The sequence below is a fragment of the Mchenga conophoros genome, linkage group LG1 (genome assembly GCF_057382185.1).
Source record: "Mchenga conophoros isolate Kocher_MC1m ecotype Shallow Benthic linkage group LG1, M_conophoros_male_GT1.1, whole genome shotgun sequence".
Taxonomy (NCBI): domain Eukaryota; kingdom Metazoa; phylum Chordata; class Actinopteri; order Cichliformes; family Cichlidae; genus Mchenga; species Mchenga conophoros.
In genome coordinates this window covers 22,859,848-22,881,135 of record NC_140526.1, presented here as the reverse complement: position 1 = coordinate 22,881,135, position 21,288 = coordinate 22,859,848, and the positions used below count along the sequence as shown (strand labels likewise).

Sequence of the window (21,288 nt, the reverse complement as noted above, 5' to 3'; positions counted from 1 at the left end):
GCATGACATGATAATCAGACTATGGACCATTGTTCCCAGAGTTATGGCTTTCATCTGTTTTCTTGGATCAACATTGCCCTCTGAGTTCCGATTGACTTGATCGGACTTCTGGTCGGTTGATCCTGCAACTTCCTTGAAGCACTTGTCTGTTTTTCCCACTTCCATGCCTTCGAGTGTCTGCATCTTTTTCTGCCAGCTTCAAATTGAATTGAATTTTCTCTGCGTATTTCATCAAGGGAACTGTTTTATTTGTGAGTGATTCGACTGCATTAACAGGAGTAGCCTGTGCATAAAGTAGCTTTTTGGCTTTTCAAATATCTTACAGCACATAACATAATGCTACAATCAGTTCTTCTTTTCCTTTGGATCTCTCTAAAAACATAGAACAGACTGAAGACCATCACATTAGTCATATCAAATCAATGAAATATTTGAAGCTCTTAACACTCATGAACAACATCATATACGAAGCCTCGACATCAGATGGTAAATATGAATTTTTATATTCGCCATTACTGTGTGAGCGTTTCCTTCTTCTACACACACAAACAGAAAAATAAATCTGAGAAGCTAAACATAATATAATATTTCCTCTTTACATAAACAAACAAACAAAAAAAACTGTCCGCTGACATTGTGTAAACCTACACGCATTATCACCCTAACCTCCCACCCAGGGCACAGTAATTGTGTTACCATGGAAACAGCGGAGCTGCTGAGACTCCATCCCATCTAATTAGACGCGGCTGCTGCTGCTGCTGCTGCTGTGGACACGTGGATGAATGTTGAAGTCATACATTAACCCGATCTTCTCTTTTCATAATCCGACACGTTTCATGCAGGACCCGTTGTTTACTTCCAGCGGACACATCACCAACCCAAACATTTAAAAAAACAAAAAACAAACAAACAATGGGGAATCCGTCGTGCCATTTGGCTTAATTTACCCGGGGCTTCAAGGTGTTGCTTTTAAGAATAATAAATTATTCAGAAGATGACATTTCAGCGCTACTAAAACAGCCCAGAGACTCAAACAAGGATAGATGTGAAAGCAAGATCTAAAGTTACACGAAAACACCAGCGCTATCGAAGGTCACTGAGGAAATGCTGCCACTCACTGAGGCTGTTAAATAACAAGCATGTGAATTAGGACAAAATTAAAGCTTACCTATCACAAGCATCACGAGTAGTTTGCTGTCCAAAAACATCTCACATGGATGCCACTGTGATGTCAGCCAGTCAGACCTGATCAATAAAATTAATTCTTCTGAGCCATTAAGTAGCACAGTACAGTGCTCGCTGGTGTTATTTATTTAATATTGACAGTTGCCCAGGTGAAGGTGGGCAAACATTTGTATTAATATGCTGTAAACAAAGACAATGAAGGCGAGAACAACAGGTCCTCTTTAACTAGCTATAGCACATCTAATCAATACTGTGAGGCAGAGCGGTGATGGGGTTGTGCTTGAGGTCGTGTAAGGAAAACAACACCAGTACAGCTACACGTTAAGTCAGACATCCCGTCAGTCTCATCGCCTTTAATTTTCCCCTCCTTTCTTACCTCATTCTATCTACTCATCCCCTACTTTCTGTTCTCCTCCATCTTTTTCTGCCCCCATTAGAGAAACGCTGACCTGCAGACTCCCTAATGCGACCAATCAATATTGCACGGAGGACAGCAGACTGCCAGACGTACCAACACGAACGCTATCTTCAACGAATGAGGCCGGGAATTCCTTTAGCTACATCACCACTGATGTCCCATCCAACTGACCCTGCAAACTGAGAGGGATTGATTAAACCAGTTTAATGCGAATGGTTCCAAATGACCCTGTGTTAAATATAAATCTTTCTCACTTTCATGCTGTGGCTGGCATAGATCATAGCTTCATCTATCTATAGAACCATCATTGATCCTGCACGCCCTTCCTGCCTGACATTACTAATGCACAGCGGCCGCAGCACGAGCTAACACAAGAGGCAAAAAGCATGTCATTATGCAGAGGGCTTTGTGTCTTTAAAAAGCTAATGAATCACTGGAATCAAAACGAAAGCCATAGGGAGCATGAAAGCTACAGCCTATAGATGTGCTGCTGCTTAATGCAAATAATGAGGAGTGATAATGCTTCACTGAATGTCCCATTTGCCAATCAAGATCTCTTTATTCAAGTAAAAGGAGCACAAGCAAGAATCCTGGTAAGTGACAAAAGAAAAAGTATTAATCGTACAGCATTATTTGTCTTATCAGTTTTATTTATATACTTCAATATAATCAGTGTTGAGAAGGTTACTTTTAAAATGTATTCCACTACAGATTAAAGAATGCAAAATGGTCCAAAATGTAATTTGTAATGTATTCTGTTAAGTTACTCAATGTGAGTAACATATTCTGAATACTTTGGATTACTTGATATATTGTCATGCATTTTACAACTACATGAATGTACTGATCTGTTACTATTACTAAAGGCTATTTGTCACCAAGCTAACATTGTTAGCTGGTGTTAGCTGAGGTTGGTTCATAGACCACAGACTGTTAGACTTGATGCATTAACAACCTGCTAGCTGCAAATAATCACGTGCAGTTCTGAAAGCAATGCCAACTACATTTTTAAATCTTAATCTAAAATGAGTAAGATTAGGGTGGACATCACAACTGCACATGATTTTGTTTGTAGCTAGCAGGTTGTAATGTAGCCTTCATTAATAGTAATAAATCACACAGCAATAGATACTTTACTGGCACATTACCCAGGTAGCTACCACAAGTGCTGAAACTGGTCCGTTGGGTTATTGTCTCCCAGGAAACACTTCCCTTGTGCTTTTGGAAATCTGTTTTCTTCTATTTCCGTTTTTCCTATTTTCATTGTGTATTGTGTGCTTTTGCAGCGTTTTTCTTAATGTTGGTGTTTTCTTAAGTTGCAGTCCGTTTGGCCTCTCAGGGCCACCGTACATACATGCAATTTGTTGCGCAACAAAATTAAATAAAATTAAATTCCCCATTATGTTTAACTTTCTCGTGTTTCATTTTATTCTTCATGACAAGAAAATAATAATAATGTGCCAAAACACATCTGACTTCATGTTGCCAGTTTTTGGTTTACACTATCATACATTCCATACCTGCTTTTGGATTTATGTGCCAGTGTCAACATGAAATGCGTTTGTGCTTCCACTTGAGGCGGGCAAAGAACGAGTAGAGCTGTGGTCTCTGACAGATGTTGCATGCTGACTTTTGTGGCAGATTTCTCACGATTGCATCACATCTAACGATCTCATTGTGTTGGTGTACGTCATCAGGACTGCTTTTGTGCAGAACAGCAGTAACACTGTACAGCCAAGAAACGGGACAGCTTTAAGAGTTTGACCTGGCAACAGGACACATGCATACATACTCCCTCTCTATTAAGGTCGTGAACTTCAGGTATATCTGTTTCATTTTATGATTTAGTTTTTACATGTATTTTGATGACAAGTATTTTTTTCATAGTCCATTGCTGGCTGAGCCATGCAACTTACAAAACCCACCAGCATTTGGCTCCTATTTGTTGTTAATTTCCCACACTGATGATGATGATCCCAGAAGCTTAGCGCTACTGCAGATTTAATAATTTGTTCAGAAATAACCACTGTTGCTGCTGTAATACCATATTCAGTCCACACACACACACACACACACACACACACACACACACACACACACACACACACACACTTTAGGCACAGCATATCGTTCCATAACCACAAAGGCTGCAGACTGTTTCAGCGCTGGTGAAATAAACGACTTTATGTGATGTGCAATTTTGTGCCACTGTGCCTTGAAAACAAGGGACGAGGAGAATGAGTTATAAGGTGTCTGCAGAGCCTTCTGTCTGTCCAGGGGAAATATATTCATCTAATAGGTACATGCTGCACCCGCTGCCAAACCACTCGCTCAGCCCTCCCTCGGCCATTCATGTCATAACCTTTTATTTATGACTCTATTTTGTAATCTCTCTTTCACACCCGTCTGTCAGTTTGTGTTTGTGGGTTTGCCATCTTTGGTCTGGCCATTATCCCGACAGAAAGCAGGCAAGCCTACCTCATCGCCAACTGCTCATCAAAGGCTATTCACTGTCCACAGGATATGTTCCTTCCAGATATTAACACCGCACTCAAAAAGTCCAGAAGCTACTAGGTGTTGGAAGTACTATTAACTTTACCTTATGAACCTTTTTTTCTTATTTTTTAAAATCTGCAATTCTTGTTTTCTTATTTGGACAGACTAAGTGATAAATAAACGCTACAGTGCAGCAGACGAGGCATTGTGCCCCACAGATTTCACTAAAACATTGTGTACTTTCAGCTCAAGGTCTCTGCATATCAGTTCACCCAGTTTAACCACAGTTTTTTCAGCTTCTCCTCTCTGTAGTCCTCACTGAGCTGATTTTTTTAATGTGCAAAAATAGCTGCAACTGAAAGAAAGAAAACGCTACATTACGACGTGGATCATTTCTTCCATCTATTATTCATGCTACGAATTTACATTCATGGACGTCATGCGGAGGTCCACAGCAGGGCAAGCGAACGGGAGAAAATGTATTTGTGTAACATGCTCTGATACATGGAGCGAGGAGCAAGTGAGATGAAATGGATAGTCTGCAGCGTCTATATATTTAATGCAAAATGTAAAGTATTGAGATTTACTTTTATTATGTTTCAGTTAGAACGTAAGCTTGAAAAAATAAACACAAATAAAGAAAGAAAGGAAGGCTTGCTTTAAATCACAGGTTTTCTCAAGGCTGTGTTTGAAGACTATCTTTGCTGATGGATGGTCTTTAAAGACAAGACTGTGAAGCATCGCTTTGACTCTGAGTCTCAGAGCAACTCTGGCTTCCCTACACTGATGCCTAAAATACTTCCTGCAGGAGTCACATCGGCGCATGTTACAAATTGAGCGCTAGCTGACAGATTAGGAAGTGCAGGACTTGTGCCAGAACAAAAGTGAAAAGTTCGTGAAAATGAAGCAATGTTTTTTTCTTTTTCAATTTGATGTGACACAAAATTCTAATCTTTTTTTAATGTACATTCATGCCAGTGCTGCTAATATTTATACATATTACCTATAGGACAGATAAACAGTTTGTTACGATATGAAAACGTCTATCGTTTCATATTACGCTATCATTTGTTTCATTGTGTCGCAAAATAAACTGTTTACAGCAATATTTTTTCATGGTTTTGATGGTCACTTTAGAATTCCTTAAAGTTCTCTCTTTGCCTTATATTTAATATAACCACACTACCCTTACTCTACATTAAAATGTTCAGTGGGTGTTACAGTAAATTTTAACATCCAGGCATCAATGTAAAAGACGAAGTTTAAAAGAGTTAGAAGTTAGCAGGAAATTAGCAGGAAGTTAGCTCACTAGTTTCCGGAAACTAGCGACATCTCAAGTTCTTGCAGAAGGATTTCTACAAAACAAATACGTTACTTTGGACATAAAAGAAAATAGAAAACAAAAAACTAAACGGCAGCAACATTTGTAAGGTTGCTGAAGTTGGGTTTGCTGGTATATAAACAACTTCTACCCTTGAGATTGGTGGCAGTCTTATTTAAAAAAAATTCTGATTCAAGCAAAGAAAAAGCGCTTTTGTATTTCAGTATTTCACACTAGCAAAAACAACCAATAGACCAAGCATCACCTTTTCCACCCTAAGCCCTTCTGAAACCAGTCAAAAGGGTTTAATAAAAAGGAAGGACAAGGAAAGCACATTACTGTCGATAAAAGAATTAATATATGCCTACTTATATATCTTTTTTCCTTAAATCTTTCAGCCCTGTTTTTATCCTTGGCAACAGCACTGCTGTAGTTGCACGGCTCATTTCCCACTCAACCAAAGCTCTGCCGTGAGTGCTGCACGTTTTTGTTTTCTTCGATGATACAACAGCAAAGTCACATCTAACTTTCATTGACCATCTGCCTCTACAGCTCCAGTGCAACCCACCTCTGGTCTTACTTCAATCACGTCTGCAAGGTAGGAAAAAAAAAATCCTCTGAGTTAGACCAGACGGCTCACTGCCAAGTATTATGCAGCAGGGCACTCAAGGTTGCTTTAAAAATCTATGAGATATTTTCGCCTCTGTCTCAAAATTAGAAACTGACAGGAGACCTCATGCCAGCAGTCAATCAAACAGACAAAAGCGGTCGTAAGTGTGTGTTTGTGTGCGTTTGCTGCATCGTTCAGACCGATGCTGTGCTGTGTCATCTCGGAGCATGTTCCTGACTGTCACCTCCACCCTGTGACTTTTTCTCTCATCCTTCAACCCACCTTCACATCAAAAATGGATTAACTTGTGCAAGCTGCAAATGCCGCCTCTCTTGAACGTAATCTTAATGAGTCCCAGTTGTGAAGAACAAAGGCTCTGTGCACAGAGACACCGGGCAACTCTCAATTAAGGCCGGCTGATGCCCTGAACAAGTAAAGCAAGCATGCACATGTGTACACACAAACACGCACACACACACACTGCAGACTGTCAGCATGGAGAGGAAGGTCGGGTGCAGATGAGGAAACATCACGCTGCGAACATTTATTAGGGGAGACATCTACAGAGGGTCAAGACACAAAGACAGTAGTAGAGGGAAAAGAAAGACATACAGTAGCACCGTGCAGGGAAGGAGATCTTTATCTGTGTGACCACAGCCTTACCCAGCATGCATTAGTAGCAGGTTGGCATTTGTTAACATCATAAACCGTTGGTTTCTTTCCCAAATACCAAACTGCCTACACACACACGCACACACCCTAGCAAACACACACAAGTACACTCGAGTTAACCAGCGGTGAGAGTGGGCCAAACGCCATTCTCAGCTCAATAGACAATCCCAGAGATAGGAAGGGTTTTTAAGTCCAAGCAGCTTACCCAATCATTTATCAGATTAATACTTTTCATGAGAATAAACCAGTCATAGAGAGAGACATATGGAAAGTGTTAAACTGTGCTCATCTGAAAACCACAGAAATATTACATAACCGAAGGTCAGCCTCTGTGTGTGTGTGTGTGTGTGTGTGTATTAACGCTGTGGCTTCAATCTGAATGAAATCATTAGGATATCTCTTGGGCCTTTAGTTTGCATTGAAACTACAATAAATCATTTCCCTTCAACATCTCTGTTTCTGTTAAAGTGGAGTTTGCTTAAAAGCAAGTTCCTCATCTTATTAACCACTCAAAGCACATTGCAAGTCACATTCCCTCATTCGCACTTTTATTCTATACACACAGCACATTTCCTATAAGACTCAAACTCCTAAACGTGGTCAGTTGTCGGGCTGTTACTATCTATCACCAGTTCTCCTCCTATTTCTGTACAAGTTAAGTTAGAGTGAAGCTGTGCATGGGCCTTACATTGGAGTCAAGCAGATCGAGGCTGTCCAGGCTCTTGCTGCGGTGAATGCGGCCTTTGATGCGACGCAGGGAAGGTTTACCTTGGCTCATAGGCAACGAGAGAGTGGATGTGGCAGGCATAGCCATAGCACCAGCGCCACCAGTAGCACCTGTAGGCTCATCTAAACATCCAGGAGCACCTGAGGGGGATAACTCTCCATCTGCCGGGGTCACCCTGCAACAGAGACACAGAAAGTCAATGAAAAGTCAAGAAATAGTCAGTAAAGAGTCAGTGGGGTTAAGTTTCACACTCATCAAATCAACTCTATTTTTGGAAATGTAGTGTATCTACTCAGCACCAAACTGCATTTAGTTGATAAAAATCCAAAAATCTACAAAAGTTAGTTGAAATCTTTGGAAGGTCCTTTCTGCCCCTGGTTTTATTTTATGCCATCTGTAAGTCAATATTTCTGGTTATTATCTCAAAATTTCAAGCTAGGTATCTCAGCATTTAAACTTACTCATTCAAAACTTTGAGAAAATAGCTATAAATTGAGAAAATGAACACACGCATACGTCTCACTTGAATTCACCTGTTACACTCATATTTAACATTTCTGGGGACAAAATCTGCCAAAATCTTGAATGTTTCCCATAATGCATTGCTCGTGGGCTCAAACACTTAATGTAGCTACATATATTAAAAACAACAGCGCTCACAATGAAGATGATTTCTCCCAAGAGCTAGCCACAAAAAACACACATGCTAGCAGACAGCACTGCTGTATCTGAGGGAAAACATAAAAATGCCTGAAGCATCAAAGTGACATAACTTTCCTCTTGCTGTCTTTACTTTTTAAAGGACATCTTCTCCTGTTGGCTGTAGTGCCATTTAAGCAAGTGTGAATAATTGGGCTGAATGTCAGCGGGTAGCCTGCAGATGGGCACTAGGTAGGCAGCATCCACTTGTCTTCTATTATTAAGCCACAATGAAGACGCTTTGCTTCTTACATGCTTGGCTGCAAAGGTCTTTTAAGGTGAACTGCCTGGAAAAATAAGTCACTGCAATTTTGATTGTTTCCTCAATCACGCCTTAAAATGTTAACAGAATACAATTGTTTAAGTTATTTCAAATTCTTCAAAGGAATAAATACTTTTTAAAAACACCACCTACATACATGGTTTACAAGGAAAAGGATATAAAGATACAGTCATGGTAGAGAGAAAGAACACTCTGTCAGTTCAAAGGTTTAACATGTTAAGACATCATGAAACAATAATCTGGTCCTTACAAAATTTAAAATTACTTTAAGACAAGCTCAGTGACATATCACATTTCATTACTTATTTAACAAAAACTAAGCCAAAGTGCAGAAGCAGTGTGAGAAAAACTAAGTACCCCTCATGATTCAGTAGCTTTTAAAACCACCTTTAGTGGCAATAGCTTTAGTGTGCAGAGGAGTTGTGGTGTGCAGGTGTGCATTTGCACTTTGCTCTCCTTGCAAACCAAAGCCGTGCTGCCATGGCCTTTTTAGAGCGAAGAAGCTCGTCGTTCAGTCTTTTTCTAATTTTAATGTGATGGATTTTAACATTTAACAAGCCAACTGAGGCCTGTAGAGTCTGAGATCTAGCTCTTTGATTTTTTCTGACCTTGGAGTGAATTTGCTGGCACGTCAACTCCTGGAAAGATTGGTGACGGTCTTGAATGTTTTCCATTTGTGAAAAATCATTCTCACTGTAGAATGACAGACTTCAAATTGTTCTCAGAATCCTTCCCAGATTGATTCAGTTTAATCCAAGTTTTATTTATACAAATGGTAAATGGCCTGTATTTGTATAGCGCTTTACTAGTCCCTAGGGACCCCAAAGCGCTTTACACATCCAGTCATCCACCCATTCACACACACATTCACACACTGGTGATGGCAAGCTACATTGAATTCAATTCAATTCAATTCAATTTTATTTATATAGCGCCAAATCACAACAAAAGTCGCCTCAAGGCGCTTCATAAATAATGGAGCCACAGCCACCCTGGGGCGCACTGACAGAGGCGAGGCTGCCGGACACTGGCGCCACCGGGCCCTCTGACCACCACCAGTAGGCAACGGGTGAAGTGTCTTGCCCAAGGACACAACGACCGAGACTGTCCAAGCCGGGGCTCAGACCGGCAACCTTCTGATTACAATCACACGACCCCCTATTGGCAAGCGTTTTGGCAACAGTGGGAAGTCCCTTTTTACAGGAAGAAACCTCAGGCAGAACCAGGCTCAGGGAGGGGTGGCTGGCTTCACAGCACCAGAGATTAATAATAACTAATGATTAATGATAACTGATGACAACTGAAGATCATTGCTGATATCGTTTCTCTGTGGCTTTGTGTTTACACACGCTTGAATGCTTCAGACCAGCAAACTGACCAATTATCTGCTTTCATAATGGTGTTTACGAATATATTTCTTAAATACACAATAACACAGTGCATTTAAGTCATTTTAAGATCTAAGCCATCTCGGCTCTGCAGTAGAGGCCTTTTAAAACAAACACTGGGCTATTTGTTGCACTTCAAATGTATTGTAATGACAAGTCATCAATCAGATGCTCGTACCAAAGTATTATACTGTCATGTGTTAAAGTTGACAACACATGACAGTGTCAAGGAAAAAAATAAATAAACCTACTGACAGGCTGTCAGTCTTTCTGAGCATGAGGACGGCAGGAGCATGATTAGGGGTTTCCGCTGTCTATTGAGCATTTTAATAGCCAGCCTGTTTTTATAGTTACCAAGCAGAAGTAAAAACAAAAGACGGTGGCACCACATGCTACACATGCTGCGCTCAAAGCCATCCAATCCCTCTGAAGGCTCGTTTAAACTAAAGACTGATTTCCTGGTAATAATTTGTATGCCATTCAAACATATAAAAAAACCTAACCACATATATTTGACTAATATTTCTTATTCTTATTTCTTAACCAACGGCAACATGGCTACATAACATACATGACAGAGCACTTTATTATATGCCTATACTGTCAATACATCTGGCTGCTCCTTTCTAAAGCTCATTAAGCCTCTTATATGATGGTATTTGTTCCCAGCTAGTCTCCTCACTGCCAACTTTGAAGCAAAAGCCATAGTAGTTTCTGAAAACACACGCTTTGTGGTAATTTTAGCACGATTTATTTGTGGTGTGTTGTGTATCAGAAGGCCTTAATCCATGCACATTAAGCACTTTGCACTTGCATTTAGACCTGAAACTGTCAATAAAAGTTGTTTTTGCTTGTTTTTGTCCAGCAAAGGCTCAGTTATAGCCTCACATTTAGGGGGTGAAATCTGAGGAACACTTTCAAGTGTAATTAGCTAAATAGAATATATTGTGTTTTTTGTGTTCCCTTTTCTGCAGCTCCAACTCTGTTTTAATATGGAACAGGATAAAAAAAAGAATGCATATCGATAGCTTCACAGTGTCTGAGCTGAATACTAATGTAAGCCTTGAGACCTCAGTAGACATCATGTCCTGCTATCCTGTTGATCCTTTAAAAATGGATAAAAGGTGACCAAGCTAATAGATTTTATTTTCCTCCAATTCTTTAGCAAATGCGTTAAACAACTTTGAAAACATACTTCTTAACAAGAGTTGAGATTCTAAAATCTTAGTAGCAGGTCTTTGACGTTTCCTTTAGTGCACATAGATGATTGAAGCTAAATGCTAACCAACGCATGCTAACATACCGACGATGATAATGCTAATGATGATAATGCTAACATAGTGTTTTGCAGGTGGGGGGGGGAGTTAAATTTGGCTGATCTCTTCTTCAAAGTCATGTCTTTCTGCACCTACGGCTACCAGTGTGGCTGCTACTTCCACATCACTCCACAAGGTTTTCATGACCACTTCTGTACCTCTGTGATTACATTATGGCAAATATCTGTGACGAACTAACTCAGCTTTCTTCTCAGTGATCCCAGGTTATTAGAGTAACGACAAAGAGACCAAGCAGTTTTTAGTGGAAGAGCTCACATTCTCCAACCCTGCAGGTGGGACAGCTGGTCAGGAGAGTGACCAGGAGGAAGCTTGTGATTTTTAAAAAATAATGTTTTTAATGTCAACAACGTGCTTTAAATTCATCCCAAGGGTCAAACTGTACATTGCGTTCTACTGTAATATATTGTAATAGACTGGGTGAATTTGGGTGCATGCCAGCTAGTTTTTTTGGACACACCAGCACAATCTTCAATCATCACCAGTCCTATCTGTCATATTTGTGATTATTTTGACATACTGGAGTAGATCCAGTGTGAGCCGGAGACCCTGGTGCAATTGGTCTGAACTGGACCTTCAGACAGAAATCTAAAAATAGAGATCTAAAAATAGCATCTGTGCTGGAAGCGCTTCCCAAGGTGATGACACTAAAGAGGAAACTCACCCAAATTTAAATTAGGTATTAAATCAGGTAGAATTCTTCTTTTTTTATAGGCTGTGTTAGAGGGCAGTTTTCTCCATATTCAGTATCTCAGTTTAACGTCTTATCATGCCAGCATTAGATAATTATCATTAACACAATGTGAACTCGAGGAAAGCCATTTTATCTGCACTTCATCTTCAAGGTTTGCCTTTTCTATATGCGACCTGCACCTGATTCATCTTTGTATTTACTAACAGCTAGAACGCACGTACAGAGCTCAGTCTCTGTCACTGTAATCCCAGTGTTACTTTCACAAGGGGATTTCATTTACACACAAAGCGTATGAAGCTCTTTGGTTTTAACAACACACTTCTAAGAATGAGGAGCGCTGATAGGGCCTGTATCTGTGTGCTGGTTTACAACCTGTAGGTCATTCTGCTAATCCTACACTAATAGATGACATCACAGGGTAACAGAAACCGGAACTATGTGGCTCAAGGATTTGAGGTATTAGTGCTTACATGGCACTGCATTTTATGTTCATATGAATATGATGTCTATTTACATAAAATAAAATTGTTTTATTATTTGGGCAAGATATAATACTGTGCAAAAGTCCTGAGCCATTTCTTTATATTATGCAAAGAAAATGAGAAAAAGGTTAAGTAATTTATTGAAACGTGTGCAAATAAACACAGAAATAAAGCACATACGGTAAAAAAAAAAAAGTCTTTACAACTCTAATGAGCTTGAAAGTCATCACCTTTGTTCTTCAACACAGCCTAAACTCTCTTAGCCGAGCTTTCTTGTAAATCCTTTAAGTAGTCTTCAGGAATAGTTCTCCAGGTTTCTTGAAGGACATTCAAAGCTCTACTTTCCTAGACTGATTCAATAATATTAAGGTCCAAGCTTTCACTATCCACGACTGATCGTGTTCCTCTTACCAGATATGCTTTTACTGTAATGGCAGTGTGTTTGGGATCCTTGCCATCCTGACAAATGAAGCTTTTTTTGCGACAGGCTGCTGGTAACAGTTTGCCTAAAGATACAATTTAAAATAAGTTCTTTGCTAAGTTGTCTGTTATATGTAGCCACAACACTGGTTCAACCCTTCAGACAGAGACTCTTTTTATGATTGAATAATTCATTGGTCAGTGTTTAGTGACTAAAAAACAAACACATTTTTGAAAATGGTCAGGTACAGGGACTGGACTGAAAATGAAAGAGCAGCCAATTTCTAAAGAAAACTTTGAAAGACCTTCCGCAGCTTTATTTTTGAGTCACGTACGAGAGCATACAATTTATGATGTAATAGAGACTGTAAGACTTGTCAGTCCTGCATCCCTAATGGACTCATCATTGTTTCATCTAAATCCATTATAGCAGTGCTTTCCGAAATCTGTGAGGAGACTTTATAAAAATGTAACATACCTTGAATAGGGCCATTTTTTTTTACAATTGTTTTTATTTTTGCAGTAATTGAACTATAATCAATAGATAACATACATGCTGAAAGTCAGAAAATGTAAGCTTGTTGATTTTCTGCTTCACAAAAACTGTAAAAACAGAGCACAAATATAAAAACTATACAGAATACTAGAAGTAGCAGAAGATGAACAAGTTCACGCTTGCAGCTGAGGCACAACGCTGCTTCCAACAGCAGCTGGTATCCTGTAAATAAATTTCAACAAAACCAGACCACCATAGTTTGCTAAATTAATCATTTGATATGATTAATTTAGAGCAAGTACAAAGAAAATATGGGAGGAGACACGAATCCATTTGGGGTTGCATCAGGAAGAGTTTCCAGCGTAAAACATCTGCCAAATAAAAAATGTAAGGGAGGAGCCTACAGGAGCTTTTACAAAAACAACATATGCAGTGATTTAAAATAAAACTACGTGGTAATATTGGGTTTGATGCCAACAACGTGTTTCAGGAAAGTTGGAACAGGAGCAAGAAAAGGCTGGAGTCGCAGTCAAATACTTTTTGAGGTCGAGGAAAGATATAACAGAGAATCCATGAGGACAAGAGAACTGCTCAATGTTTCACTGCACTTACATAACTTTGCAACAGCAGCTGTTGCTGATGTGGGTCTGCTGTGGTCACACTACCATGTTTAGACTTAGACCTTACACATGTCTGCCTGTGCATTCTTAGCAGTATATTATATGCAAGCTGGATAAATGTAGTAAAAGTGATTAACGTGACTTCCTGAAAAGCCTGGAATTAAAAAAAAACAATGTTTGTATTAAGTAAAGTTGCTCACCCTCCTGCCTGCTTATATTTGATCTTCCCGCTGAAGAAAATCCAGTTTAACTTTTAAACTTTTGCCTTTTTTTAAAGGCTTTCAGCATCTGAGACTAAAGTCACATTAAATAATGACAATCATAATAATTAATTGCTGGCAATAAAGCAGAACTCACAATGAGGACATAACTAATGCAAACTGAATTTTTCTTACAACATTTGACTTTTATTATTTTAATATAGCTCATTATCGTTATGTGGTTCAGACAAGGCAGCAGCTTCATGCAGATGTTACCAAGATTCATACATCACCCGTAGATTCAACAGATTACTGAAAACACATCAGCATATTAGCAATGATATGACATAACATGGAAAACAGACTTTTAATTTATATGATGATCACGCATTATTAGTCATGTTGGCTGTGAATGGTCTTTGGATTGTGCACAGAGAGATTGAGGAAAGATGGATTGGGTGTTTGCCACACTGAAACACATCATTTCTGGCTCACAATATTATTAAAAGATTACGAGAAGCTGGAGAAATCACTGCACACAAGGGGCAAGGCCAAAAACCAATAATGAATGGTCGTGATCTTTGAAAAAAACAAAACAGAAACTCTAGACACAGTTCTCTGCTGGAAATCACTACATGGGCTTAGAAATACTTCTGAAAACCACTGCCAGTAAACACACTTCATCCGAAAATAGGAATTGAGACTTTGGCATACACAGGAAAACAAGCACATGCACATGAACTACCAGGAAATGCTGCTGCCTCCTCTGGGTAGGAGCTTATTTAGGATTAGGGCTGGGCTATATCATACCGTTCACGGTAATACCGGTGTAATTTTGGGCAACGATAAGAAAATGAAATATCACGATAGAATATGGGTAAAACGTGCATGCGCAGTGCCTTTGTTTACTTACGCACATGGTGGCGACGCAGAATGAGAAGAGCGAAAGTGGATCGTTAAATGAAACGAATGAGCCAGAATTGGTTTGTAAAAATGCTGCAACTTCAGTGGTGTGGAACTGGTTTAGCTTTCGTCCGTCAGATACACAACAAAGCACTATTTTTGGTAGAGCATGCTAGCGGGCCGTCGTTATTACCGTGTTGTTTGGAAAATACGGCACACTTAAAATCAATCCTTTGATTTTTGTGAAAATCGACAGTGCCCCTTATAGAGCTGGGCGATAGAACGATAACGATATGTATCGCGATATAACTTTTACTCGATAGAGAAATTAAGCTATCGCGATAGACCTCGCCGCTCTTGTCCTCTTAAAAAAAAAAAAAAAAAAAAAAAAGGTCAGCCAATCCAAATTCAGTAGCGCAGAGCCGAACCAATCACAGCCGCAGCGTCACGTCGCGTGACTTGTTACGTACAGCACAAGTACCAAGCCGCACGTGTGTTTGTTTGGGAAGCAGCCAGCGCGTAATGGAGGAAATGAGTGTGCCGACTAGAAAAATCAACCGAGCGTGACCGAAGAGAAAACAGATGATGGTTCCAATGCCGGAGAGATTGTCGAACGGAAGAGCCATAGAAGTTCCGTAGTGTGAAGGTATTTCGGCTATTTCAAGTCTGACAAAAAACAGAGTAGCGTGCACTGTAAATTGTGCCGAAAGCAAGTCTGGAAATACAATAAACTGGTGCATGCGTCACACTGTGCGCCACGTTATTGTTTCGGTGAAATGAATTTCTACAATACTGTTACTGTTAATTCTACTCTCTGCAGTGTTTAAATGCTTACATATACACACAGTTACTGTCCCTCCACACATACGACTCGGTTCTGCTTCTATGCCCCAGCTTTGTTTACTTTTTCCCACCGAGGCTTCTAGACTTCTGATTGGCCAACATTTCTGCACGGTTAGGAATCTAGCGCCACCTGCTGCTTTGGCATGTTCATAGCAGCATTTTCCTTCATTTCTGCCTTTATGTGTGGACGGGATTATTTTTTAAAACGAAAACGGAAAATCTCCGTTTTCAAAAATACCCGTGTACGTGTGGACGTAGCCTCAGTCTCTGACTGGAAGCGCTAATTCGTCATTCGGCTTTTGTCAGACTAAAGTAACTGTTAAAACTGTTTGAAAAGATAAGCTATACAACAAGGAGAGATTGAGAATTTCCTTTTAGTTCTCAGTTTATTTGATATTGACAAAAGTTAGTCAGTTTTGTCTGTTCTTCTGTAAAACAAACTAAGATTTTTTTTTAGAATTAATATTTTGTTTCTAAGTGGAATTGACAATTTAGTCTGTTTCGTTTGTTCTGTTTTGAAACTTAAACGCTTTAGTGGCTGCCTTTTGTGTAGTTTGCAATATTTGCCTTTATTTATCTGAAAAAGTCTCATGTTCCTTAAGTACATCTACCCTGTTGAACTTATTATGAGAAATAAATATTTAAATCAAAACAAGCTGCTGATTATTTCACATTTTACTTGTGAGCAACGGCACATTTAAATCTTACAAATATAGTTATTTGGCTTATATCGTGATAGATATCGTTATCGCCTGAAATGAAAAAATCATATCGTGATATGAAAAAATCTCATATCGCCCAGCTCTAGCCCCTTATAATCCCGTGTGCCTTATGTATGAATTCTGGTTGTGTTTACTGACCTCGAAATGATTTTATGTGGTACACGGCGCTCGAAAATCTGTCAAATGTTTTAGTACAACTTTGCTAAGCTACGAACCCGCTTGATGGATTGTCGGAGCGTTATGGCTATATTAGGCAGGCGCCTCACGGAGTGATACGTACTGTGCTTCAACATAATATTACCGTATTGTGTGTGTGTAACCTCTTTTTAAGTTTTGTGGATGTTATACATGGTTGATGGTTATGTCGGCCAATTTCCACTGGAAATGCCTTTTGGTTAAATTGTCAGCAAGGAATTTGCACTGTTACAGTTTTTTGGTCATATCGCCCTGCTCTCACACCAATTCTCTCCATGTCCTCCTTCACAACATCCACGAACCTCCTCTGTGGTCTTTCGTTTATGCTGTTAATTAATGAGACATTAAAGAACAAACAATATATATGCTGACATCCAAATGACACCTTGTGTATGTGAATGTGAGCAAGACGGTGCCAAATTCTGTAGATTTAAACAGGAGAACGGCTCTGCAGCACAAGAGTCGGGGTGATAAACTGACCTGACTGCAATCTGGACCTGTCACTTATATTTGGCACCTTATAAAACTCCCAAATATTGGAAAACAGGTGACACAGAGACAGACAAACATTCCTGCTCACGTTCACACCTGCGGCCAATTAGGAATCCCCTATTATGCTGACAGACATGCTGGACTATTGGAGAAAGCCAGAGCTCTGAAATACTCAGCGTTGTTAAAATAAGAGGTAATGCAATACGCCCTATTGCAGTAAGCTCCCTATTGCAAGTTTATTTTTCAAAGCATTTTGCTGAAACCAAACTCTTTAAAAAGCGATTTTCCTCTGAGCCCAATTTGGGGTTTTTTTGTGGACTTTTTTACTATACTTTCAGCTATACTGCAGGAATTTAGTGTGATATCTTTAGCTGTGCAAGGCAGTGGATTAGACTCAGTCTCTCTGTCTGTTCAGACAGATGTTAGTTTCACTTTTCACTGCCTCTGGAGGAATACAGAGAAACTCACAAACAGGCTGGAGTGCACTCATGGAGCTAAACTCAAAGTGTTCCCTCCAGTGCGAACAGACAATGACGGGATCTTACAGCACGAAAAGTAAAGAAATACTCAGACACATCAGGCACTAAATGTAGAGAGAGGTGAAATGGATAAATATTACATGAGACTTCAGCCCAAAATAGAGAATCTCCCTCATGTCCACAGATTAACAATACCACTAAGATTAACAGATTACCTCATCCAGTAAGTAATGTTATTTATATTAAAAAACATTCTTTGATTATTGTTTTAAGTAGGGCCGTGCCACATCTTATCGCCAGTGATAACGCTGGTATAAATGTTTATGTGTGATAAAAATGTCATATTGTGATATCATTGCTATAGGAAGGCCATGCATTTAAATTTCCTAGCGCCACAACAATGAGACAAACCCGGGCATGTCTGAGAGCGAGAGCCCAGCGGAGATTTAACACCTAACCACGAAGCTACTTCAACAACTTCTAACAAAGCAAAATGTTTTCTTGCAAAATATGCAAGAAAACTGTTTTAGCTAAAGGTGGAAATAACAATACTAGCAACAAAACTAGCAATTGATGCTAAATTGAGCTTCGCAGGAACGCTCGCTAGCTTCGCTCTATATGACAGGAAGAGCAAACAGTACATGTGGAAATAGTGGGAAAAGCCATGATTTAAGCAATTGTTTAAAAAGCTCAACCCAAGAAACAGCATCCCAGGTAGAGAACATCTTTCAGTCTTATTAGGTGACAACATTTTGCAGCTCTTGACAAGTTACAAGTAGAGATGGACCGATGCGATATTACGTATCGGTCCGATACTGGCCTAAATTACTGGATCGGATTTCGGAGAAAAATAAAAAATGTAATCCGATCCATTAAATATCACGAAAGCACCTCACAAAACTTGCAACGCGCCGTAACTCGCCTCAGAACGTTAGCACGTCGGAGCAGTATGCATCACGTGATAGAGCGGCTGTGGCATGCGGGACCTGTCGGTGGTCTGGATAGCATTTGGAGCTTCGCTAGCAACCTGGCATTTCATCTCCGACAAAGTTATCCCCAAGAGAAGTAAAGCAAGTGTGTAAGTCCATCTCTGAATGTTTGTAAAGCATTCCTGCGTTAAGCTTAACAAGCGACTGCCTCTCCTGCTGCTACTTCAATCATGAAACTGCTTAATGATCAGCTGATCGGCTTTTCTGTCGCCAGTCCGTCTGTCTTGTTTGTTTTTGGCCCACTTTGCATCAGAAAGAGGAAACCAGCGGATAAACAACAGCAGCACGTTTAAGCTTGAAAAGCTGTTGTTAGAATTTATTTAATATTACTTTCTACACCAGGATCTTTTTTTACGTAGCTGACGCTGGTAACTGTGCAGGGGCAGATCTAGCAAAGTTTAGCCAGGGGGGCCGATAGGGCATTAACAGGGAAAAGGGGCACAAAGACATACTTTTCTTTCTTATTCTCATTTAAAATGTCTAGCTTTTAATGAATAATTATCTGACACCCAAAGTTTTAATTTGATGTAAAATGAATAGAAGTCAATTACTGTATATAGTAACTATTAAGTCTAATATATATACCCTAGTAAGCTATAGTACTTTTTCCTTTGGGAAGGTACCATCTGTGCAGTCTGCAATTTTGTTGAAGAAAGATGTTGAATCTATTTAATATTTTAATATATTGAAAAATAATTGATTTCTGTGCATTTTTTTTTCACACTGCATCAAATTAAGGTTGATTACGTCGATTAAGCATCATGAGGTGGAGCGTGAGGGGTGGTTCCCTATTTTTTATTTATTTATTTTTGTTGTTGCTGGGAGTTGGAACCCTCTTAGTTCGGTTGCTTAATATTTACGCTAAGTACTCTTTAAAATACCAGAATAGGGAGGATGGTGTAGGTTTAAGTTTATTAGATTGATCAGTATTGCTGAACTATGAAATATTTTTTTTTGCATACAGGTATAACAGAATAGCTTTAGTGTAGTTGTTGTTTTAAACTTGAGTATGAACTTATACAAAATGCAGCAAGATATTTAAAAAAAACAGTTTTGTTGATTAAAAAACACTATATCGGATTCATATTGGTATCGGCAGATATCCAAATTTATGATATCGGTATCGGACATAAAAAAGTGGTATCCTGCCATCTCTAGTTACAAGGTTAAGTTACTTTATTTTTTGTCATCTTAGAGTGTTAAGTAGTTATTTTTATACTTTTACTTATAATTTCCAGCCTGCTTTTGTACTTATTTCTGACTATTTCTGCTGCATCACTACAATATACTATAATGCTGCACACCAAGGTAAAAAGTTTATTGTCAATGAGAGCTGCTCTTTGGAAAAGGATGGAAATTGCCCTTGTATTACTCAGACTTATAAATGCTGCTCTCTGAAAGCTGCAAGCTTAAATTAAGGAAAAACTGAGATTCTGGGTTAATCCAATTCTCAGGAGAAGGCAGCAGCAAGGAGAATTTCATGCTTTGATCCAGGAGTTGAAGATATATCACAACCGCTATTGTGTATATTTAACCCTCCTGCCATCCTTTAAAAAACTCACACCCATCACCCTAGGGACCATTCTCAGCCACGCCATAAAAAGACCATATATCCATATTTTATTCCACTTTAAATTAGCCAACCTTGTAAAACTACTTCTCCCTGAAATATTCATGTAAAGTTTTAATTATATTTTCGTTGTTTTAACCCTTCAAATCCCAGTGTTATTACATGAGCGCCCTGTGTTATAAGCCCCAAAAACCAAAAAACGAAACTAAATATTTCCACAAAAAACCAGTTGAAGTAATATGTGATTGTCATTATAAGTAGGCCTTTAGATGGACCAAAGATTGGCACCAACATACATTTTGACCTGCCATTATTTTTTTTGCATTTTTTTTGCAATTTAAAAATTAAAACTTCAAGGCCCTGAGTCTTCATTGACATCCAAGAAAAGAAGAAAAAATAAAATCATATGATGATAATTTGGGGTTGAAAAATAGCGTTTATAATGGAAGTCAATGGGCAGAAAATGGTCCCCAGGGTGATGGGTGTGGGGATTTCTGCTGCTCAGCCATTTTAGGCTGATTTAAGGAATTCACACTGGAATATTAACATTGACAGGTAAAAACTATCCTGTGGCAAGTTTGGTTATATTCCACTGAACACAGTGGAAATGGCAGCCATTTAACACATAGCAGTGGCACAAAAAGGTCCCAAGAAGGCAGGAAGGTTAAGGATGTCAGTGGGGCAGTATTGTTAATAGACCTAACCACATCTGATCCGGGGCAGGACCCAGCTGTGTGTCTGAGGTAAAATAGTATTATTTTGCATTGTAGATATCCTTGCATATTCAGCACCAGGGCATGTTTTGAGTGTCTTGTTGCCGAATGCATTTGAAAATCTGAAAAACTGAACTTGATTCTAAAAGAATAAATGCTGCAACTTTGTCTTGCCAAATTATCCCACCTGCGGTTGGTGTGAGCGGATGCATTAAGAACAGGTGAGTCTGACAAGTATTTTTAATGCTCATAAAATTTGCACAAAGTTACGTGTTCGGTGTGTGAAGAGCTTTAGAGTTAGATATGAAAAAGATAATAGTATCTCAAATAATACTGT

At 39.2% G+C, this 21,288-nt stretch overlaps 1 protein-coding gene across 11 annotated transcripts in view; it reads right to left on the bottom strand.

Moving 5' to 3' along the window:
* The window catches only part of tjp1a (tight junction protein 1a), a 104,707-nt gene that overhangs the window by 71,471 nt on the left and 11,948 nt on the right, over positions 1–21,288 (bottom strand). For all 11 annotated transcript variants that reach the window (XM_085270338.1, XM_085270347.1, XM_085270391.1 and 8 more), the window contains exon 2: positions 7,391–7,604. In XM_085270338.1, the coding sequence (XP_085126464.1) occupies positions 7,391–7,604 (214 nt within the window). The remainder of the gene's footprint in view (positions 1–7,390; positions 7,605–21,288) is intronic.